Source organism: Nipponia nippon, unplaced genomic scaffold, assembly GCF_047370975.1.
Source record: "Nipponia nippon isolate SJK-2023a ecotype South Korea unplaced genomic scaffold, ASM4737097v1 scaffold_13, whole genome shotgun sequence".
NCBI classification, from domain to species: Eukaryota; Metazoa; Chordata; class Aves; order Pelecaniformes; family Threskiornithidae; genus Nipponia; species Nipponia nippon.
Genome location: NW_028262324.1, coordinates 8,029,715 through 8,055,242, shown reverse-complemented (window position 1 = coordinate 8,055,242; position 25,528 = coordinate 8,029,715). Strand labels below are relative to the sequence as shown.

Genomic DNA, 25,528 nt, shown 5'->3' with positions numbered 1-25,528 from the left:
CAAAAAAAATATCCATGCTCCCCTCATAATCTTCCTACCAGAAAGAATGCATACAATAACTCAATTTCCCTTCTTGAAGGAAAATAACTGAAAAGAAACAAAAGGTTTCTTCATTATTTTACGAGTTTTGCTCTTAAGCTTCACAGACAGATATTCTGGGAAGTGACTCAGTATTTTCATTTAAGCAACTGAACAGGGCATGAATTGGGTTTTGGTTATTGGCAGGTTCTCCTTCTTCCTCCTCCCCCAGCGGTGCGAGTACGACAAAAGGTCAAGTGAATATGAAATTCCAGGCAACTCATTTAAAGCTTTAAAAGCAAGACACAGAAACCAGTTTTGCAAAACACCAAGTCTATATTTACATCAACATGTAATAATACACACAACTAAAGTGAAATACATCATAAATTAAATGAGTAATGTGTGCCTATTGCTTGTCGACTTCCGGTTTCAACAATTAAAATAAAACAAAATGGAATGAAATAAATACATAAACCAAAAAAAATCAACAATTTGTACCTCCATATATGCACTGTTATTTCCAAAGAAACATACAAAACCAGTAGTATCCCAATAGTTAATACTGATGGGCAAAGTGTATTCTGAAGTACAGGGCTGTGCTGCCATGAAATAGTCGTGTTCGTTTTTCCATTCCAACCCCAAGATACCTACCAAAAACAAGCCTTGAGGGAAACTGTACCAGCATGAAGGGAGATTAAAAACAAACAAGTCTTAGGTCTGTCTGCTGAAACATCTTAAAAACCAGCCCCGCACATTTTAATCACAGAACCCCATAAGGTACACAGATGATAGTTACAGCATGCATTCTATAAGACTCATTGAAAGATCACGCAAAAAAATAGATTAACCATTTTCCAAGTGAATTCATCTTCAAAAAATAGGCTATAAAAGTGCAAAACTAGGAAAACAAAAATCTAGATTATGTACATATGGCTCAGCTTATGAACAGGAAAACAGGTAAATAGTGTACAATTTCCTGATACACAGCACTTCATTACATCGCCAGTTTACAGAGACATTAAAAATAGGTCCCATATACAGGAACTAAGACATACAACTGGAACATCTCAAGTTGCATAATGAAAAAACAAGAGTTTCTAGGTTTTGCTATTTTACATTTGCTGTACGAGGGACGAGAGCAAAATGAACAGTGCAAAATATTTCATTTTTTGTTTTACTAAAATATATGGAAGTCAAAGCCAGGTACAGAAGAAATTAACTCTTAACTACAGGCTTTATGAGAAGCAACTAGGAACACAAGTCAAAATATGCAACAACTCTGCTTTACTGGCTGGTAACTGGCCATCTTCCCTTTGCAAAAATTAAACTGCATGTGCATTAGAAAAAACTCTTGTTGTCCTCACAAAAAAATAAAAGGAGATATTCTCCCATTAACAGGTTATTTCTCACTAATTTTGAACACCCAGTAGATGCTAAAACTTGACATCAAGAAGCTTCCAAGCACAGTCAAGCAGGCTACACCATAGTCACATCCCTTTCGAAGTCTGTAGATCCCATATTCATATTGCAAGTCTGTTGGTGACTTTACAGTTTGGACAAAGGTGCAAAGTAGTTTTCCTCTAAATGTAACTATTGAGTTTAGTACAAAACTAAACATCTGAAACATTTAGATTAGTATCGTTTCTCATGCAAGTCCTAGGTATTTTCTGCTGTAGAAGATTGTATGTTGGTAGAGATGTTCGTTTAAGAGGCTTCTCTGAAGAACAGCAACCAATGCCAAGAAAAGAATCCAACTGTATTTCAGGAACACCGCACTGAAATCCAAATGTCAAGTATTGCCTCATCCTTGCATTTAAAAATATGCTGGAAACAACCCCAGGGAAACAGATCCCTCCAACACATTATGGTCCTAACATATACAAGGCAGATCACCATAATGTCAGCACCACTGCTTTGATGTTCACAACATTTATAAACTGGACAGTTTCAAACAGTTTATTTGGAAGTTGTTTTAAAAAACTAACATAGTTCAACAGAAAAAACAGATGAGAAACTTTCACCTTTATGGAAAAGGAGCATTAAGCCAACAGGATTTCAACTTCAGTATTTACAGTTTACCTGAGGTGCAATATATTCTTTCCAAGAGAAACTCTTCAGCAGCGCTCAAGTATGTAAAAATATAATTCCTACCTAATATTTGGTCAATTAATTCTAGTGAAAAATACTCAAAAGTCAATGTCAAGATATACATTCTCCACACACCTTCATAACCCAATTGTTTAGACTACTTTTTATGGCTATTTGGTACAAAATGTTAACAGAACCAGTATTATAAAACTGTAGTGTTTTTATATACAGTACAATCACAGCTTAGTTCAGTAGCTTTCACCATTCATTTTTCCTCAAGGGATGAACTGCAGGTATAACTCCATAGAACATGCACTTGTGTCCTTAGACCTAAGGGAAAAAAGAAAAAAGAAAAATAGCTTTGTAGTATACAACTATAAAACAGTACAACCCATTTTTGTTGTATCTTTAAAACATAAAGGGAATTTCTTCCACACCCTGACATAAGTGTATTTAGAAACTGATATTGCCCTATAAGGCCTGTGTCTTCTATCTGCCAAATAAAAGCTGGCAATTAAGTCTATTTTTTAAGATACTCAAGCCCCAAGTAGAAATACAGGCAGGAAATTGAGTTCGCTTTAAAAAGCAGAACTAGACAAAAATATGCTTACTGGGGGGACAATAAAAGCAGAAAGATTAGAAGAATATCAAGAAATAAAGTGAAGTATTTTAAAAGCTGTCAACTAGATATGAGAGCGCTCTGCTCCCCAGATATGTAAAATCTTTCCATAAAGTAGTGCATGCTGATCCAGGTGCTATAGCATTCAAGACACATCATCTTAAATTTGAATGAGGAAAACTATCTGTAGCTCTGGGTTTGAAAAACAGCATACAGACATATTTATTTATAGTCTTATAGAGCACTTATCTCCTTAGCAGCTAAGAATGTTGCAAACACAATGGGGTTGTTAAGTTCTGAGATATAGCTACAGAAGAGATGAAGCACAGGAATTCAGAACACCAGGCTAATTCTTTTCACTTGACCTGTTTCTCCAAGAGGCTACACCCACCCCTCAGTCAAACAAAGGAAAAACTATTTGGAACAACCTCTCCAGTACACAAAGATAAACTGTCACGGAGCTATCGGGAAACCCTTACTTCCCTATGAAATAATCCACCAAAAAGAGTCTTGTTGTTTAAGGCAATCCTCACAATCTTCAGAAGTTGTAAAATGAGTAATGTCTACATTTTCAGGAAGGACTAACCGACATAACCTCTCATAGGATTCACGAACTGTGATAACAGGCACTTCCTCTCATTTATAGTTCTCCACGCAATGTTCCCCCACCCCCACGTACTGACTTAAGGGGAAAGCCCTTTCGTTGAACACTTCCCACTGGTATTGTAACTAATTAATATATTAATCTACTGTTAGCCCTTCCATTTCTTTTAGAAAAGGTGCATCTACGTACTGTTTATACAAGCCGTTACCACTATTCAAAATAACTAATGCTGCTACACCAGTATTTGGTTCAGTTCGTAAGAAAGGGGGAGTTTGTATTTTCAGCTGTTCTGGTTCAGACTTTCATAACCTCTCATCATGCTATGCAGAAACCTTTGATGTTATGAGTACATAATGCAACATTTAAGTAACAATAGGTTCAAAAGGTTTGTTTACCATTTCTTGAAGTAAATGATCAAGTCTTCTTGTCACTTGGTCGAAAGTGTGCATTACCAATGAAACTTTCATAACTTCGCTTTTGTAGCACGCTGCTAGATAAGTGTTGGTATGACACTGATCTCTTTCCTGACAAAAATAAATTTAGAGGAGTTAGAATTATTTCCTGCTAATCTAATTGGTCAGACATTCAGTTGTGAGCAGGTCTATGTTAGCATCCAGAATCCCACAGATGCTACCACAAATCATCTCATGTGCAGGGCCCAAGACAAGATATCCTTAGTCCTATTAAAATATTATATGAAATTCAGTATCCAGAGCAAATACAAGAGGAATGACAAATATTAATTTAACAGCTTTGTTCTAAGCTGTACACGTGATGTCCGTCTCTCCAGATTTTGCTCATTTGCAAGAAAAATATCTTTGCTTAACTCATCATACAGCAGGTTTCATTTTAAGAAGACTTAAGTGCTGCAGTACATTCTATAGAATGATGTCTACATACCCAGTTTTGGTATGTTTGAAATTTGAATTTTTTCAATATGAGTATTTGACAGGGAAACCAGGTATACTACATTATTGCCATCATAGGCAATTGTGACACTTTAAAGAGTGTTAATATACATTTACTTGAAGACCTTTGTTAAGCAATTTTCAGTCTAGTATACAGGTAATTTCATGTTTATCTGAGACCATGAATTCAGATTTATATATGTGAAATCAATGCCTGTTCCATACTAAGTCTTACTAGCTTAAGCAAGCAGCCAAAAACACTTCATAAAATTAAGGGAAAAAAAGTCAGGAATCATTACTCCCACAGGATACAAAAAGCCCAACTGCCATCCATATTCCATGAAAGCTTTAAATGCAGCATTGAAAAAACCTAGCAAGCTTTAATTAAATTAAAATGGCAAAGCTAAATTAATATTTCAAGAGAATCTACGAAGCCATTGGAGTGTGTCATGAGCAATTGTCTTTAATTTGCAGCCTCTGCCAGATCAATCAGCCAACAGGTTATCCTTGATAGCATGTTGCCATTGCAGAGGCAGCTAATTTGAAAATAACACAAACTGAGTGGTTTCAGAATGTTTCTGTCTCTTCAGGGCAACACAGAATGGCAGAGCTTACAAGCAGTAACGGAAGGCATCACGCTTTAATCAAGTTTGCCAAGTGGAACATATTCTCATGACAACTTGATCCAGCATTTAACATGCAACATAACATGTTCATAGGACCTAAATAATATTGCCACAAGGCAGACAGGCCCTTAAAAAAGGTTTTGACATCATGTTTTATAATATCACCAGAGTTCAATAAAAAGACTACAGAAACCTGCAGGTCTATACCTGCAGTACTTTGCATATGATATCTTACAAAATACATCTCTGAGGAGTTGCAACTCTCAGATAAACAGTCATACTTCAGCTTTTTTAAAAAAAAAAAAAAAAGTTGCAGAAACTTTCATCTTCACTGTTTCCGCCCACATTAAAACTCCAATGCTGAGAAGTTCACCTGTCTGCTACCCTCCACCCTCTCAAACAACTGTCAAGGTTTGGGTTGGGTACTTCTGAGCAGAACGGTTGGAAAACTAGGAAATTAGCTTTAAAAGCCTACATTTTATTGCATGGGGCTTTTATTGAAGTTGCTAAGAAAACCCACAGAGGGGGGTCTTGTTTCACAAGTCTTTCCAATGTAGGTAACAGCCATAAAAAGTTGCTTTTCTTGTCCTGAGACAGCACTGTGTAACAAACAATGAAATCTTTATTTCCATGACAACAATACCATCAAATTAGTTGCAGCCATAGTTTTGAGAGCTCTAAAGAACAAGAAACAGTAGAAAGTTCTTGACTACAGGCTACTGTCTCCAGGCTTGTACCAAAGAAGGGGAAGAAAAGCCTACCACAGATTTTTCTGGCAGACAGGTGGAGTTTTCAAAAGAAGAACACGGTGGATTCCAATTAAGTCATTGTTTAAAAATAGTATTGCATCAACTGCCACCTCAATAGGCTAACCTCACTAAGGCAACTAGCAAAATAAGAGAATTTCCCTATCCCCACCATGCAGTAACGCTGGAAAGGAGCAAGACACTGCCCACCATCTAGTCCTTGGGGTACAGACTACTCTTGTCTAGCTGGTTGAAGGCGAAAGACTTTTTAACTTTCCCCTTCCTGTTTTCATGAAAATTAATAGGGTTTTATACAACATCAAGAGCATTCCCTCAAAATCCAGAATGTTCTATCTGCTCAACAGATAGCAATGTCATGAAGCGCAAGTCCTTGGTCAGTGCAAATTAACATGGGTTAGTCCCTAAGGACAGTCATGTCCTCCACCAAATGTGGGGATCACACATTAACCTCTTAGCTGCTATCAACCATCAATTAAAAAAAAAAAAAAAAAAAAGTCTTGCAAAGCACTGTAAATTCCACAACTGCAGGAATGACTTCTGTGCTCAAAAAAAAAAAATACCCTGTATGTATTCTATTCTCTCAGATCACTGGGAATCAAAACACAGCAACAACATTTGTCCTTCTGCCCGTCCCTCTGCATTCTATGCATAACCTAGTGCCCATTTTACATTCCTCATTGCAATTCATGGTACAGTTCACGGTACACAGACAACAGTCTTCATGAAACTAGGAATTAACTCCATTTCACAACCACTTCAGTGAGTCAACTGTGATGCTGGCTTTTCCTTTATCCACTCCCTACCCAGACTGGAAACAGAACTCTAACACTTTCCTTCATCCTTGCATAACCCACTAGCAAGCCTGAATATTTATGAAGCCCACAACCTTAAAACAAGCAAACAAAAACCAGAACAGAGTTAGCGAATACATTTTTTGCCACATAACTAAATGCAGATTTAGTATTTGCAGTTTGCTGTGACCTAAGGTAACACACCCCTGCTTGTTATGAACCCAGACTACTTCACAAGACTAATCTTACTGCTTCCAGAGAATGGGAGTATTCACAGAGTTTAAGAACTTAGCAGAGACTTTAAGACTACACAGCACACACACACTATTCATTTTTATAATAGGGTCTTCATTTCAAAATTCAAAGTCCTATATTTATAGCTAAGTCCATACTGACCTCAGCTCAAAGTCATAAATACCACCTTCTACAAATAGACAACTGATTAAATATCACCTAGCACCTTTTAATCTTGGCCTCCTGCTAAGTTATGAAAATGTTGACTAAGAACAAAAGGCAAAAAGCATGTATTTCATGAAAGTACCCAAGCCTTCCAAATACATCAAAAAACATTTATCTGCTAGGCCCAGAATTTTCCACAAAGCATTACTACTTAGCGCAATGAGACACCATAATTAGAATAGCAGAAAATATGTTGTCTCCATTTAACAAACAGTTCTGTTCCTATTAAAAGTAAAAATTATAAAAACCCATTGAACAACAGAGGTACAAGATTTAAATCAGTTTTATGATTTGTAATAATACATCCTTTTCTGCAATTGAAGGGAACAATTGTCCATGACAGCTTTTTTTTTTTTTTTTTTGTAAGTGGTTTTATTATTATTCCAGATGGTCCAAGACTTCATGTATATTAAGCAGAAAGGCTCATTCCATATCCTGGATTAGTTAGCATGTCTGGAGTGCTCTGATGAGCAAACAATACATGTTTGCTATCAGAGACGCATGGCAGGAGGGAAGAGGGAACTTGAGGAACTTTAAATCCCTCCTTTAAAATTCAGAACTTCCATGCCTAATTCTCCAAGCCAGGAGTTTGCTTAGCCTGGATTTTAAATTTAAAAACCAAGCATTGACTGGACTTGGTGAAATGCTAAGTACAGCTTTATTTTTTCTGTTTCAAGGTGAGTATACACTTATTTATATTTCATTCACCTTCCTTTGTAATGGTGTAAGACATTTAACGAGGAAGGAGATACAGTACCTTCTACTGTAGAGCTGGTTACTTGGCCATTGCTAGATCCACAAGAACTGTAAAGTGATCCAGAGCTATATGGCTCATAAGGTTTGAGAACAGTCAATACATTAGGAGGATCAACATCGTCTGAATTCAGAAGCCCTTGTTTGGTTGGCAAAACAGAGGATGCAGGTTTGGTGCGAGAACATTCCTGAGGTAGCAGATTTGCATATCTGTTTGCAACACGAAATCTGCTCATTTCGTATCTTCTGTAATTAGCCATTGGAGAGTCAATATGGTCAATAGCTAACAGATTAGGTTTCATTCGTTTAGAGGGCGTTTCACCATAGTCTAGATTTACATTGCTCACAGATTTACTACAAAGATAGTCTCTTCCTCGATGACAAGACCAGGCAGATTCATTTAGGTGAGAGTCAACAGCCCCATTCATACTGCTGCTTACTAGACCAGATTGAGACACTGGGACACTTAGCGCTTTTACTTTAGATTCAGATCTTTTTACTCTGTCCAATACCGGAGAGATACTGGAACTGGAGTGCATTTCTTGCTGAGGTTGTCTATAGTTATTTGCCTGAGCTCCGATATTACTTTGCTGTTTATGAAACTTGAGGTTACTTGGGGCTGTGCTGCTTGAGTCAGTCACTGAAAAGAGAGGGACTTTGCTCTGTGGAGGGTGACATTGTTTAGCTTTCCCCGTTTGCAACAGTTTTTGCTGTGTAGATGGGGAAGCCTTGCTTTTATTAGAATTAAAAGGCAGAGGAAGCACATCTTTACCAAGCAGAGCTGGAGGGCATCCAGTGCGTCTGGCTTTAGCTGGAGCCTTGCTTCTATAGCCATTTTTGTTAACAGTGTCAGGATTATATTTGTGCATCAGCCTCTGGTGCATCATTAGGACTTCCGGGTAAAATGTTCTGTACGTACAAAACGGACAGGTGCTGGGTGCTAGCATGCCTCTAGTTGAAACCACTGAACATTCTTGTGAAGTCCCAATAGATAAGTTCAAGGGTTTTTCTTGAGAGTCCACCATAGGTTTGTGTTTGTAGTTTTCAGTGCACTCTCGCACATCATTCACATTTTTTCCATCCTTTAAAGCACAAACATACTGGACGTCATCTCCCTCTGATGCCACAGAAGCCTCTCTCTCTCTTTTATGAGGAACATTGGGCTGAGCTTCCTTTGTTTCCTTCTCAGCCTTTAGTTTTTCCGGGTAAGGAGTGGACACATTCTCATGTATTTTGTTTGAATTGTTACAAACGGAACCTTTGTTCAATTCCCTAGAATTATTTTTCATTTTTAAAAGGACTGTGCTGCCTATTGCATTGTTCAAGGACAGAACTTCCTTTTGCTGCTTGGTAGGTCGGCAGCCCTCAGCATCTTTGGCACAATCAAAAAGCCTCTTCGAATTTTTGGTTTCTTGAGCACCATCAGCAGCCAGCAAGAGCTCCGTCTCCTGACTCTGTAATGAAACTTTGCTGTCACTTTTCACGTCTGGTGCACTATCAGCTTGCTTGTCCTTGTGATGCCTCTCTAAATGATACCTCAGTGAAGTTTTCTGTGCTGCTGCATACTCACAGAATTCACATTTGTACGGTTTTTCACCTGAAACACAGTTTTATCAGTAAATAAATTTGATACAATTTGATTTGAAGTTTTTAATATAATTAAAGACAAGGGAATAATGTAGACCGCAAAACAGTAAAATAGATTTTTCTTTCCCCTTCCACATACTCATAATTCTCAAACTCATCTAAATCATTTAAACAACTACATCTTACTGCTTTTCCTAACTACAGTGACATCTTCTGGCTACGATGAAGATGTTTTCCACACACTGGCTATGTATGGAGATGGTAGCTGACAATATGTTTGGCAGAGATAAGCAAGAAGTATAGCCGTGGGTCAACTCCAACAATTTGTAGCCCTTGATCATACCACAAGTACGCTATTCAACAACACAAATGTTACAGTTCATCTATAAATAGAGCTGTTTCAAAAGAAACAGGGACATACATTAACAGAAGTAGAAAGAGTTTGCCTGGCTATGGAAAACAAAAAGCTGAACTGAAAAATGGACATAGTTTTTTCCCAGGTAGCAGGAACTGGCAGACAATCAACGTAGTACTTGGGAAATAGGTTTTTTTTAAAAAACAAAACAAAAAAAAATACACATTAAAAAACCCCAAAACACAAACACCAACTTTTTGCTAGACTGCTAAAAGCCGAAAGAATTAAAGTTTTAAAATACATTGTATTCTTAACAGTACTTAATGTAACTAGCCCTATTCAAAAATATTTACACTTACGTAAATAATTAATGCCTTCTAGGAAATTTCAATTATTTTTTTTTTTTAGCATCGGAGAAAACTTTTTTCTTAATATCAATAATTTCGAAGGCAACTTCTGTTTTTCTTAAGCAAAACCAAACATTCCATCCAACTGGATTCAGCAGACTTCCTTCCCCTCCCACAAAGATGAAGCCCATTTACCTGTATGAGTTCTGAGATGAATATTGAGGTAATAATTTGAGCGAAAATACTTTCCACAATAGCTGCATTCTCTGGAGGCTCCAAGGTTTTTAACTTTTGCTCTTTCCAAACCATCTTCATTTTTATCTTTGGGAGAAAATATAGCTATATTATGAAGAGCAAACGCAAATTTGGAGTCTCATTTAAAACTGTAAGTAAGTATCTTAACTGTCTTTCTTAAGGAATGATGAACTGTTGTCAACTCCTACAGTCTACAAGCATCTTTTGTTCTGTACTTCTGCACACTTAGCAATCAAAGAGCAAAAGAGTTAAAAAGGCTTCTGTCTGGGTCAAGCAACACTGCTGTTAGCGACTGTAATGAAGAAGCCCCAGAGAACAAACAAGACGCAAAACTAGGTGTCAAAGTAGTAAAAGAAAAATTATCTTTACTGACCTACAGGAACTTGATGGAGAATGACCCACCTCAAAAATTCATACATGTTATAAACTGTATTTTTTTATTAAAGGGAATGCTTGAATTAGTAAGTGTGAGCATGGTGATTCAGATCGTAAACCTGCTCTGCACACCATGCCAAAACACAGGGAGGTGTTTTGGGGAAGGAAGGCAGGGAGGAAGATGGATTTTCTTATTAATTGTAATATTATTATTGCTGTGCTAATCAATGGAGCGTCGTGCCTGTGTAACAACATCCTTCGATTTAATGAGTAATCTTTCACCAGAAGCATTAATGCTTAAGCTTTGACAAACATGGGAATAGGAAAGTGACAGGGGCTGCTATTCTGTGAAACATGTATTCAAGGAACAAATTCACAGATTAAAAACTGGTTCCACTCAAGTGTAAGCAGCAGTAGTTACCACTGGAGGGCGGCAAGTACAGCATAATGTCTAACAAGAAAGGGGAGAAAACTTCAATACAATACACCATTCAAATGAACACGATTTCTTTGGCAGGTTGAATTGAAAAAACATCAAGACAACTTCAGTAAAATATCCAGGTCAAAGCTAACTAGAAAGCTACAGTGGGAAGAGAAGGAAGGAGACGTTTTGCTTGACTAAGATGATGGATGTATGATAGATAGCTTAAAACGGTTCCCTGAAGTTCCTACATGTTGGAAAGCTTCTATACTGGAAATGCTCAGGATGGCTTAACTATGGCTAAGAGAAGCCAGAGCTGTTTTAAACAACCAGATAATGTCTCAATAAGCATGACTCAGCATCTCACAATGAAAGCTGTTGTAGTTGAGGATGAGACACTGAGAAACAAAACAAGCAAGTTAACATTAGGTAATAATTCCATTCCTTTGTTACTGGAGGCAAAATAAAGGGCTGCACATTACCAGAAATGGAAATGTCAGTTGTGCGTGCCAGAACATTCTGTACATTGTGTCTTTTCTTGAGATTATGCAAGTGTTTGTTCTTTAAATGCAGGCTTAAAGCATGCCACACACAAGAGTGCTAGATCAGCTAGAAGATGACTTTTCACTATTCCTTTTTGTCCCCAGACATGCAACCTTTTTCAATTAAGGAATCACTCAGTATCACTTGTTCTTCTAAGACATAGTGAGATGCAGAATTAATCCTGGGTGACATACAGATTGAGCCCATCTACTCTGTCAAAGAGAACGGTTAGCAGCCCTTCAAGGAAGAGGAGTTAAATATATACCTCTCTTACGTGTATGATGTCCACATATTAATAGCCTGCATGCATGTCCTTACGCAACTAATCTAAAAATGCTGGTTCTGACATTTAGGCTTTCAAATTACGTACTGTTCAAAAGAAACATATACCCTGCAGTTTGATAGAAAAAGTTTGGAATTATTCTTTACTTCTCAGGATCTTAACAACTGCTGGTATTGAGCACTGGACATTTTCTGCTCTTTCTTACAAGATGCAGGAGAAAAAAGTGAAACTACTATGATTCCTTCAGAAATACTACTTGTAAAAACACGTGCTGGACAAGAAGGGATCTGCAACACTCAAAAGCACCCAGTAAAACTAAGAATCTTGCTATAAGAGAAGGGGTAAGTAAACAGTGACTTTTCCTAGTAATAATAACTGATTGTTATTGAAAGTATTTCAATGACTCCCATAACCCAAATCATAAGTGCAAGAAGGCCCAACACAGCTTCAAATATCTCAAAATGGTGGTGTCAGAGCCTTTCTTTCCCTCTCGTATTTCGCTTTTTGCCTTCCCCCACCATAACATTTCATAACTCTGGCCAAGTTTCTAAAAGATAACTGAGATGCATTCTTTGGCTCTAAAGAGTTCCTAAATGCTACAGTAACAGCTATTTCAAACTTATGTGCTCAAAATGCTACTCACCTAAATGAAGGGTTTCTGGAAGCCCATCTTCAGATCCATCTTCAGAGCCTCCTTCTATTCGTTCTCCTGCTCCATTTTCATCCAGACTTGCAATCACATCACCACAGCACGTCCTCGAAGCAGCTGAAGTCTCTCCATCAGTCCGCCTGTCTCTCTTATGTACTCTGGAATGAAGGACTAGCTGGTGGTACGTTCTGAAGGCTTTACCACACTCTGAACAGTGCGTTGGTTTCTCTTTGTTCTGGGACAATTTAGAATCCATCTCCATAGAAGGCACTTCAGCACCGGGATGTTTCAATTTGTCTTGGGATAAGTTACCATTCCCTGTGTAACTGCTGTTTTTATTTACTTTTGGCTTTCCTGTAGTTTCAGTCTGGCTACCTTTATTTGCATTCCAAATTTCACCAAGTTCTTCTTTATCAGAAGATGAATCATCATTGTCTGTACTTCCTTCTTGCCCTGGTTCTTTAATCTGGCCATGGCCAACTGCAACTTTACCTTTGGTAGCCAGCTGCCATGCTTGATATGTGTTGAAAGGATCTAGTTCAGCTATCCATTTCACAGGTTTTTGTGATTTGTCATTTTCTGGAACTAAGTTTGGTCTTAAGTTCAAGAATCGCAAAAATTCCTCTCTTTGAGACATTTCTTCTGCTTTAGGTTCACCAGTCACTTGGGGGCTTTCACCATTGGGTACTGATTCTTTGGTGTGTACTTTACTGTGCTCAATTAGAGTCTCTTTATTGAGAAATAGGAAACCACAAACCATACAAATTTTGTAAGGTGACGTTACATTTTCAGTTACATGCTCCTGCACCACCTCATTTATTGTTATGGGGCTTTCAGAACCTTGTTGGTGCTTGTTTCTAGAACCAGGCTTTCCAGTATGCGTTCTCATATGATTTTTGAGGAACCACGGCTCTTTAAATCTTCTTCCACATACATTACACCAATATGTGAAAGAATCTTTATGCTTTTTCATGTGTGCCTCAACGTCAAAAGCCTCATCAAATGTTTGTCCACAAACTTCACAACTAAGTTCTTCACTGTCCTTTTCATTGTTTGGTGAAGGCAAATTTGTTCTTACTTGACATTTATCTAGAGGACTAAGATACTCTGCCTCAACACGCAGGACAGCTGGTTCACAAAGAGTGGGCCTATGCTGAGTTAAAACATGCTTACCAAGTTCTTCAGGATGTTTAAAAGTCTCATCACAAAACATGCAGTCCAGAGGCATGCAGCCCTCAGCTTGCAAGAGGAACTTTTCTTGCAAGCTTTTGTAAGAAATTGTGTTTGTTCCTTTTATTGTCATTGAGGCATCATTATTCTCCATCTGTGCACCAACGGTACTGGCTATTCCATCCGGTCCATCCATGTATGCCAAGAGAGGCTGAGTTGGCATGTTTCCTATGTTCTGTTCCCTATTACGTGTTTTAATGTAAGGTTTCAGTTCTTTGGGGATGCTCACTGATCACAATAAGGACACTTGTAAAGTTCTCCAACATGTGCTTACAAGTCTGCTAAGCTAAAAAACCTCAGCCAGGAAAAATGTTTTTTTCCAAAAGCAAAAAAATTATTTCTTTTTCATTTTTACCTGTGTTCACACATCACTGAAAGCGTATCCATCGGTTCTCTCAGTGACGGGATGAGGTTTTTTTTGAACTATTTCTTCTGATTTTTCAAGTCGGTAGAAACAGTCAGTTGCATTTAGTTTTTTTGTACAAACATTTCAAATCGTTGCATTGGGCAAAATACACTCAAGGACAAGTTCAGTGCCACACAGAACTCCAGCACCTGGAGAGGAGAGAAAATAGTCAGTCAGACTTGTCAAAAGAAAAGGTATTGTCCCCCAAATAATGAAAACATTAGGGCTAGAGAACTATTGAATGCTCTTGAACACAGAAGGTATGCTTTTAATAAATAGTCAATGAGGGACAGCTAGAAGAAACCCTGGTCACCTTTCTACCCACCACAGTTAAAGTAGTATGGTCTTGAACATCCCTGTATTCCATTAGTGGGCTTCTGTATTAAGATTGCTACATAATACTTTGTCTACTATCTATTCTAAACCTACTCTTATGCAGTTACATAAAGCTGCTGAAACCATATTTCAGTACATAAATTACTGAATTCATAAAAAGTAAATGCAGCAAGCCAAAGTAACCTTTCCTCGAACCTGTGAAACCAGTGTTTAGAGGCACAGTAAAACTACTTGTTTGTTTTCTAAAGGCTGTTGAGCAAGAGACTTTTTTTTTTTCCCCCCAAGACTAGACTGCCTGGAATTAGCTTTCATAGTTCTGGTACACAGTAAGTGTCAGTACAAACCTTGGTATTAAGTACTCAAAGCTTTTACTATTATTTGCAGATTTACAATCTCTGTGACAATTTTGGGCTGGCACAATTAGATCACCTCAAAGTTTGAAATAAACTAATTATACTGTTTCTTTAACAGGAGTTTAGTATTTAAATCATCCAAGAGACCAAATATTACACTTTAAAAGGAAATGCTTCTAATTTCAAATTGCATGCCACAAAAAAATGTGTTTTATTGATTATACTCAAAAGGGAAGGTTTAAGATTCCACAATATTAAAAAGGGTTATAATATAGTTAATCACGACTCCAATTTAAATCTTTAAGTCTGTAAGAGTTATAATGTCTGCTAGCAGCAATTAATACCCACGACTCTCTGGGCTGTCCAGTTATAGTATTGTGGAGTTCAGGACTCTGCTTGATCAAATTTCTGGATAAAGGAAAAGTCTACCAAACTAATAGAAGACCATATAAATTGAAGAGGAATCATTCTGAGATGAGGCACATTTCCAAACACATGAATATCTAATGAAAAGAATGCATTCAAAATTTGACTCAAACTTTAAACTTCCACAAGTTATTTCATAAAAGACAGCTGGCCAGTGATTCACATTACTTGAATTAATATGCCTCAAAACACAATATGCTCTATAGCTCTTACAGCAGAAGACAGTATGGGCAAAGTAGGGTTTTAAACTTCATCTCAACTTCCACCTCTGCCTTGCTTTTATTTGGAAAAAAAAGGAAACATTTTGTTTCATTTCAGCCAAAGAAAGGGTAACAATTCAAACACAACCCTGTAATAGTTCAGGCTAGAGAGACTTCCATGGCAAGCAGTTGCAGCAAGTAAAGATGCAGCTATCTATGCAGCTGAGGTTACTTTCTCCAGCCTTTTTTGATCAGCGGTGCCAGTCAGACAGAAAAACGTGATCTTAAGCCATTAAATCTTAAACCTTTTCAGTAGAAATCAGCCACCAGAACTTGACCTGTTTATGCAGTTCAGCGGCCCAAACATGTTTGCAGATAACGCTCCTGCTGGCAGAACCAGTATGTCTAACAGCCACAGGAGGTTAATGGGACAGGACCTTTAACCAGCTGAAGCGAAAACGCAACTATCTCTATCTATAGACCCAAGTTTTGATATGATGCCTTCAACTATATTGGACACCTTTACCTACCACAGAACAGCCAAGCCCAGGCAAGATAACCACCTGGGAAAGGAAACATGACAACATTGCTAGGAGTAATGGATCCAACATCTCAAACACTTTATTCACTCACTGCACTACAGCCTTGCCCTGAGAATACTGTTTGGTTTTAATTTGAAAAGTTTGCAGCTCCTTTTCCACTATCATGCAGACAACAAGATCCTGGAGCCTAATGAAGATGGGTTAAAAAACCCCAGCAGAATGGCAATACAGAATAAAGTTCTTGTTGCCAGTTGCTTGTCTTCCATTTTTTTCTGTATCTCCAGAGCTTAGTGTCTTCATTGCCTAGCCCTCTAATGCAGGCCTAGACAATGATCATATCTAACACCAAGAAGCTTCTAGCTTTTTTAAACCCAAGTTGGTTCAGGACTGGGCCAAAGACTCATCATATGCTAAGTTAAACACAAATGGAGGGATCTTGGGGGATAGGGTAGAGAGTGCAAGAGGGAACGAGCCACTGGCTGACAGGTTGGTTGATGGCAACAAAACATAGATTTTCTGCAGCCAAAGTCTCTTCTAACTACGCCCTTTATCCCCTTTTTCAGTTTTATCACTGCCATGATTAACACTTCCTCTCTGCATAATGACTCAAAAATCTTTTGTAATGAGCAGGTTCAGTCTATGGTGCGACTGAATTGCTTCTATTGCTGCCTTTGCTTTCGCCTTTCTACCTGCCGCATTCAGTTTTGACTTTCTGGCTTTCACTCAGCCCTATAGGCAGGTGAACCTATAACAAAAGTTTGAAGCTGAAGTATTCAAAAAGCTTTCCCTTTTGTAAACATAAGGAAAAACATATCAAAGGGTGCTGGTTAGCATGTTTTACTTCATGTTTCGACTTGCCGTTTTGTTCTATTTCTACTGTAGTTTTAAGAGGTATTTTTTACACAACAGGATGACATGCTGCGGCAAAGCTCATGTGCATAAATGGAGATTATCTGCCTGAAAATAATTTACTTGCAAACCAGAACTGAACAGCAACTTCGAAAGGATCCTCAACGCCAATAATTAACATCCAGGCAAGATAAAAAAATTGAACAAACTTGAGAGTTCAATGCATTTATGTTCAGAGCCACAAGTAAGCGCTCTGCAGTAACAGGTACAAGAACCACCCTACAAAAAGGCCAGAGGCGTTTCTGGGGCATCAAGTCAGAGTCAAACACCAGAGTGCCTAAAGTCCCACGTACTGAATTGCTGAGATGCGTCACCACCTATTTCCTTGCCAGTGTCTACAAATACAGAAAAAGCTTATTACACTTTATTACGCTTCCCACTTTGTGGCATTACAACATGGACACAATAGAGCAACAAGAATTAAGTCACTGTAGAGAGAAAACAGATGAAAACCAGCAGAAATCCACACTCAATCCCCTATCCTCCACAGCATTCGGGGATCAGATGAGGGCAGAAGAGACACCCTTGTAACAGGGATCACCACACACGGTTCGACTCAAACTTAACGTAGGATAATACAAACATTTTGTAAAAAACACATGCTTAAAGATATATTAGAATTTAAGGGACAGGCATAGAACGCGTCTAGGGAAGGCCCTAAGCTGGTCACTGATGTGTGAAAAAATCTACCTCAATCAATCAATAACATTTCCTCTGGTAAGCCCTTTGAGAACGGGTCTGTTTCAATCTCCTCACATTTAAATGTATCAAAGCAGACATTACTCAGCTGTCTAAAAAACCAACCTGTCCTCACAACTGCATGTATAAATACAGAACATGGAACTTTAACAGGAGTTTGGATCCAAATTTTATTAAGGTAACAATAGGTTTGAACAAGCCCTTTGGAGACTTCTTCCATGGCTCTTCAGAGCACTTTACACACCTCCACCAACCTGCGTTAGCTGCTGAACGCTTTTCAAACTTCCACTGTTTTTAATAGGAGGCTATGAACACTTTTGAAGAACTGGCCACAGCTCATCCTCTAGGCAGCATTGCAAAGCAGAGCAAGATATTCCTGTTCTAGGAATCCGAAATGTCTACTTGCAGTTCAGGTAACTATTGTTCTTGGATATACCATCATATACAGGAGATGGTACCTATGGCCTGAAAAAAAATTGCAGGTAGCATTTCTGAAGAAAACTGCAGATGCAACTAGACAGAATTATATTTAAACTGAGAAGAAAAAAAAAAAAGATACTACTACTAGAGTCAGAAGGTGAGCTACAAAGCTCTAGTCTTATTTTTGTATCTGGCGATTACACACTTCACTGATTAGATATATGGCTTTTACAAGTAGGCATGATTTTACGCTCTCACTGTTTAGACAAGCTAACGCATGCTAAAACTACAAACCAAATATCTACACTAGGATTTTACCCATTATTAACGAAACCTTTCTTCCTAGTGAAGATAATATTATGCCTTGGATTTGAGGACCAAAAATGCTGATTAATTACATTCCTGTTATTCAAAACCCTGTAGGCAGCAGCAAAACTGTCAAGAGTTGCCTTAATTCCGTACTATTGCTTCCTTGGGAAAGTGGATGACCTGCAGCTTTGACAAGCACCATAACTATTTGTAGCTGAAGATCTGTATATTAGCTCAACAAAAAAATACAGTACCTGAAGTTTCTTCTGTTGTCTTTCACTTTCAGAAGACAAAAGAACAGATGCGACACACCAGTATCAGTCAGAGATATTGAGTAAAGGAACAGAACAAAACAGGAAATCCTTCCTTCCAATAGCTGAAAAGCGATAAATTTGCTACAGATTAACTCAAGGTTGAAAATAAAGAATGACTATCCCTCCTCACAATAAAGTGACTCAAAAAATCTTGACTTCTGACTCCCCTATCCATTTGTAAATGTCAACATGCATCTCACACCAGAGTCCAGGGCCCACATGTTCCAGTGGTTGCTGCAACTGCCTTGAGGTGAACCTGCCTGGCTCAGCACACCTGGGCATTTCCTAGAGTGCTCTGTCCAGAAGTGGCAAATGCTTCTCAACTGCAGGATGCCATCTACTGTACTTTACTCTTCCAACAGTCCAGAGCCTGAGCATTTAGCAATCTTCAGTTCACAACTGAGTCATATTTGGCTATATGGCCTTTAGTCAAATATTTCAACAGGTTTGCAGCAATACCCATTATGTTTATAAACACCACAAAACATATAAATAAAGATTGAACTGGACAGATGAGAACATCTTGTTTCATTACACTTGCCACACAACCCAAGAACCACACCAAGAAGCTGCTGCATATAAATGGATTATTAAAACAGAGAAAATTTTAATTAAGTGCCTGTAGAGAAGTTTAATTTATTTTTATTAAATTACACAACCAAAGATGACATATTACAGTCTCAAAGATTTCTTTGGGAAATGACCTATCAGTAGTAATTTTATTGCATTTCTACTTCCTGCATTTCAAAATTTCCATGAATATGTAATAAAACCTCGAGACACACCTTCCAGAGAATAGCAAAGTCTAACCATTGAATTTCCCATTTTAAACACTATAGAGCACTGGGAATAAAAGTTGCATAGCTAGCATCAGGAAAAACAACTATACCTTGCTAATTCTGTGCTAGCAAAACTATTGTTAAACTGCAAAAAGCAAGCTGGAACAATTACAGAAGTTAACCTAGTTGCTGCAACACTTTCTTAAAAACAGAAGTGAGAAAACTAGAAGTTACAGCTAAGTATACGATACTTAGTTACTCTTCTGTATACTAGAAGATACGTACTCAGACATAACTACCTCAACACACTGTTAGCAGACCCTTAAATTCAAGGCCAGTAGCAAAGCTATCACTGTCTAACAGATGACCAGATCCTACTAAGGTTCCACAAGGTTTCGAGTCCTACATAAGCCAGTGCCAGCAAAGAACGAGAAACCCACACTCAAAAACTCACCAGAGAGCCAGCTGCTGCATATTAACTACCTTAATTATTACTGTGTCTACTTGACTTGAGAAACTTTCATGTTCAACTCAATTCCACTTAAAAAAAAAAATATATATATATATATTCAGTCTTCCTCATGTTTCAAAAAGTTTCAGGATATTAAGAGTCATTTTACATGAAACATTCTTTTCTCTTGGTATGTTTACACCCCAGAACAGGTTGCTGCTCTTTGGCATTGCTAATGAAATGGACTTTATACTGCTGATCGCTTATTGGAAACCACAAGTTATTTAAACACTTTTTTTATTTCAATCTAAAAGTTTTGCTTTTTCAGAATAGTTGTTACAGTTCTATCTAGTGAACATAAATAAAATGAACCAGTTAACATCACTTTTTCCTCATTGAGACCACAAATAAAAACTACTTTACGGATATTATCTATTTTGTCTGGGCACATCTATATTCAGGTATAATATCGATCATAGGCAGAGTAGCTCATGCATAAATAAATACAACTTCAAATTCTCAAATAAAAGCCTGAGCTGAAGCAGAACTTAGCTTATTTAGAGCATCTCCTTTTTTTTATACCTATATCATTGCATGAAGTTAAGCCAGTTGCACCACACCTAGTACACACACAGGATATTAAGCAGAAATAGCATCCCCAAGCAGTTGCTAACAATATTCAAGAGCTCTAAACTCTCTAGATAGTACCTATAGTGTCCTAGGTTGTGTGTGTAGTGTTTGCAGAACCCATCGGTGACAATGGCTCCATTGTATAAGCAGTACTGGTGTGCTGTGGCCTTCGCAGGCTCCTACCTTTAGTCAGAAAGTGAAGCAAAATGTCATTGTGAGGTTCCGATTTACCAATTGCTCCAAAACATTAGTCAGATTTCCAAACATCCACAGCATAAAATTTCAAGTTTGCCTCTACAGGTATTAGGGTTTTTATGGCAACCACATAACTTCCTTTCTCCATTTAAGAAGAAACACATACATGTCACACCGCACGCAATAAGGTATTTTCCTGTATTAGATAGAAATGCCTTTCCTACCCCAATTTGAGGGAAGGGTAGGCCCTACATCTAGGGAAGACTGCATTATTTGCTGCATGGACTGTGACCTTATTTCTGAAAGGGTACAACTGCCCATCTGCCTATCACTTAAGTTAAAACACTGGAAAGCTATAAAAGTCAGCACAGTGAAACATTATTTTGCAGAAGAGTCAGGTTTTCTTCATAACACTACGTGAAGCCGACAACTTACTCTTCATTACTGTGTGTTCTATTGCTTTCTAGGGAAGGGCAGAGCTACTCCCTTCTATCTTTTAACAGTAAATCATTTTAACACAACTTCCCAGTATATTTCTTTGTTAACGGAGAAGCATGTGAGTCCACCTAACATTCTCATCCACACATGGTTTTATTCCAAGTGTTCAAGTACAAAAATGTTTTTAAATAAAGTTTGTTAACAGTTCAGTCTGATAAAGAGCTAACATGAGTACCTTTAAAGGAAATGGAGATTTAGGGGGAGGAAGGGGAGGAAGAGAGCTGTTTGTTTCAGTTGCAGGAAAGATCAAAACGAAGACGTTAAGGTTGAAAAGAGAACATAAAAGATGACCCCAAATTGGAATTTCCACTCCCTAAATCTGCAAACTTAAGTCCCCTTGTTAGTCTTCATCCTTCAGGCTTAAAGTTTTCAAAGTTATCCTAAACTTAAACTCTTAGAGGGGTTTTCATGGCTTATCTTTTTACCCTGTTTCTGTTTTCCTCAGTTACAGTCCCTCCTAACAACACTACAGAGCTTTCCAATGCAACGATACTAAGACAATTCATAAAAACAGAACTGAAGAGAGAGAGACATGTATACCAGAATGCAAGAATGTTATTATCCAGGCATTTCTCCACACTTTAGAAAGATTTTGTATTGAAAGCTCTTTTGTAGTCAGATAAGAGAGACACACATGCAAGTCATTTTCCCCCTGAAGTCTAGCAAACAGGATTTTAATCACCAGTGGAAAATAACTAGTAGTTAATAATGAACAATATTAGGAAAACTCCCTCCCCCCATTTCAGACATCTATACTAATAGAAACAAAGGATATCCTTTCTCTAAAAAACCTTTTCCTGTGGAGTCCCTTTTTCTTTAAGGCTATATGTCTAACAGTGTTTTGGCAGAGGATGGATGAGCTGAATGTGTCTCCTCAGTGAACTGAATGCCTCTTCTATCAAAAGATGTAATTATTCCTTTTAAAGCAGAGAACATATAAGCTTGCATCATTTTGCACATGTTTTTCCTCCACTGAGCAAGAGCAAATATAAAAGAAACTAATTCTTGGCATTAAAGGAGGAAGTGCTACAAATAAGTATTGACTTTTAAAGTTCAGAAGGACTGCTCTAACAGCCAGACTTTTTCCCCTTTTTTCCCCTCTGATTAGGAGAGAATTTCTCAGGAACTACAAAACCAAAGTGTACTTTAGACAATATGAAGTGGCCAATACCTGTTGTAGAAAGGTTGAAAGACAAGAGTGATCCTATTTAAAATAAAGTCTGAGACATTTCACCACTGCTATAAGATGATGCAACTTCATTAAATCAAGAAGTTACACGCACTTAAACTGGCAATGACCCCTTACCTTACAAAACAGTTTATTGTTCTCTCCACAGCAGGTAAAGACTCTCTTGGTGGAGTGAGTGATACATTTTTGTTGTTGAGTCAGTCTCACCTTACATAGACTGCCTTATATGTTTAGTCTTGGTTTTCATTTGAAAGAAGGTATTTTCAGAGACCTTAAAAGCAAATTTTACTTTTTTACTTCTTGGCAGAAGCATGTTAGGTCTCTCCAGTGGCCACAACTACAAAGAAGTGGTAAATTCAGAGTTCACCAAATTAGACTTAATTCCTTATTACTCAAGAGCCAGGAGATCCCCTGTAGCAATTATAGGCAAGTTGCATCCCTTTGGGCAGCATCTGGGAAATAACAGGAAAAGAGATACTTCTACTATTCCTGAACTTGAGAGAAGTAGTCACTTCCAAAGAGTTCATTTTGTTAAGGTCATTAATCTTCCCTAGTGCTCTCACCTGATTTCAACTCTAAATCTAACTCTCACCCAACACCGCTCAAACCCCTGTACCTTAGAAGAAAAAGCAGCAACTTCTTACCCCTCCCCCCCTCCACATAGCACAGACTTTGAAGATGTCACTTTCAAACATATCCAAAATTATGTATTTGCAAAAATCAGTCTGGAAAGATGGAGAAAGGTACACAGTCTGAGGAAAGACATTTACTTCTACTTAAGTCATCCCCTGGACTAGCATCTGAAGATACTAAAATAGAAAAGTGCTAGAAATAGACACTTCAAATAGCTGCCTCCTTTCTTCCATTGAGGTGGGAGATCTTCCAGAGACCCACATAGACTGATGGAGATTAAACCTTTCCAATTGCCTAGCATTACATTATCTCACACTAGCGGACTGAAGGGATGTATGTGATGTAGCCCAACACACTGGGCTTCAGAGTGCCAGACTCTCCCAGAAAGGAGAGTTCACATCCACAAGACACTGACCGTTCAAACAGGCAGTTGTTTCATACACAAATTTTACTACCATAAGAAAAAAAGATTAGAAACGAACATTAAAGCTAAACAGAAATTGTGGCTTCTCCAGACCACCTTTACATCCGTTTTCCTTACAACGTACTAAACATGATAGTCTTTGGAGTACATCTTAATTTGCTTCTTCCTACCTGTGTATTAAAAGAAAGAGAGGCTGGCACAACCCCAAGGATTTCACCCAACCAGTTCTCAACTATCGTTATAAAGTGTAAACACAATACAAGGGCCTTTAATTTCCCTTATGTAGTTTATGTCAGAGGTAAACTGCACTCACTTTATTACACTGAAAAATGCAAGTGTACCTATTGCGCATAAACAAACTCAGACTTTGATACTTTTAGTTACATAAAATCTTTAGCACATAGAAAATCACTATCCAGTCAATTATTCACTTATACTTGGATGGGTTTGTGCTCAAATCTTTAAGTCACACTGATCTACATAGATTTTCCTGCATATTCTAACCACATTTCCTCTTGTACTTTCTTTTAAAATTCTGAAGGCAGTCTGATAACCAATTCCATCTTCTGCAATGAACTCAAAGACATGATATTTTGAAACAAGTATGTCACCTATATTTTTGATTTGTAACTCATTTTTCCCAGCACACACATTGTTTTACTTTGAAATTGAAAGTCTGTTCTTATCATACCACTTAACTTGCTGCCCCCCTTAAAAAAAAAAAAATAAGGAGGAAGACTCAAAAGAGCTAGATTTATGATAAGGTATAAACTATGCTCTGACCAAAGTCATATGATTATAACAGTAGAAGTTGTAGTGGTTTTTTTTCCCATTGACATACACCCAGGTCTGGCATAAATAAGTTTTCATTAGCAACAAAACAAGATTATTTGGGAATTTCACTGAAAAAAAAAAGTTGATTTCTAAAAGCAAATCATTTTGAGAGTAGCTTTCTGTTTGGAGGCGCACAAAAATCTAGGTAAGTTTAGGCTGGAAAAGCGTGTTTAGTTTTTTTTAATCCTAAAATACAACACACGTTGAGAATCTTACACAGCTTGGTAATATCCTTTTCCTTACTTTTGTATTCAGTTGCAAATCTCTTGTGGTATGAGTCACAACTCTCTAAAAGCATGCATACAGTAGTCAGCAGAATCCCCTGACTGTATTAATGCACCAGAAAGAAAAACTTTTTTGTTACTAAAGTCACCTTAAAAAAAGGAGGTCAAGGGTCATCAGAAATGACCCAAAGTCCATTAAAAGTAAATAGCCATTTGAAATTAATGTAGTTATGAGATGTGGAAAGAGTATCTGATTGGAACGCTGATGTTCTAAATCAAGAGTCTCAAAAATAAGAGGGCTGAGCTGGCAAATGGCAGCCCTGCTGTAACTGAAATGTACTGTCTTGCTATATTTAAAGACAATACCTCAACAGTTAAGTATTAGAATATTTTAAGTGAGATAAATAAGCATAAGACACAGGCAAATATCCTTGGTTATTTAATCATCCTGAAAGCAGTGTGGAAGTGTGAGGGTGAGTTCAAAGGTCAAACTCTTCTTTCAGCTTCTCGCAAAGAAAAGAAAGCTTAGTCCATTTTACCTTAGGGAAGGGGGGACTGTTCTTTCCATATGCCAGCAGTAGTTACAGCATTTCATAACACAGGAAAGAGGGAGTGTATTTACATATACAGTGTATGGAATCTTTTACTAGGACAATGAATTCCAAATCAAGATTCAGGTTAGAAAGAGTTGGGACAACAAAAAGTCCCAAAGAACAAAGGGAAGTTAAAATTTACTTCACATTTCCCCAGAGCTTCTTAATTACAAACTCTCAGATTTTTCTAACTAGAAGTTTATTGTAATCACAGTTTTGAAAGTCTAAGTGAAACCCACAGTTCCCTTTTAAAATTATTTCCCCCGATCACGGTAATAACTTAGCACTTTGTTCGTATAAAATATGACATTAATCTATCAACATAGTTCTAAATGAAAATATAGTAGTAAGGAGAAGAAGATACATTCTGAAGATTAGAAGTGCGTGCTCAAAAAGGAATTTTTTTTGAGTGTGATCTAACGAAAGGGGAAACCAAAATGAAGTAACCTTTTGTGTAAGACAGTCTGATAAAAGGTGCTAAAG

At 37.7% G+C, this 25,528-nt stretch overlaps 1 protein-coding gene across 5 annotated transcripts in view; it reads right to left on the bottom strand.

The window, feature by feature from the left end:
* Positions 1-334: 334 nt before the first annotated feature.
* ZNF217 (zinc finger protein 217) overlaps positions 335-25,528 on the bottom strand; it is a 28,825-nt gene continuing 3,631 nt past the window's right edge. For 4 of the 5 annotated variants that reach the window (XM_087750165.1, XM_087750164.1, XM_087750167.1 and 1 more), the window contains 5 exons: positions 12,446-14,236; positions 10,121-10,246; positions 7,641-9,233; positions 3,728-3,856; positions 335-2,439 (listed from right to left, as the gene is read on the bottom strand). In XM_087750165.1, the coding sequence (XP_087606291.1) occupies positions 3,747-3,856; positions 7,641-9,233; positions 10,121-10,246; positions 12,446-13,844 (3,228 nt within the window). In that variant the 5' untranslated portion in view covers positions 13,845-14,236 and the 3' untranslated portion in view covers positions 335-2,439; positions 3,728-3,746. Of the gene's footprint in view, positions 2,440-3,727; positions 3,857-7,640; positions 9,234-10,120; positions 10,247-12,445; positions 14,237-18,535; positions 18,614-25,528 lie in introns of those variants that run through there. The other variant, XM_087750168.1, reaches the window with a different exon arrangement.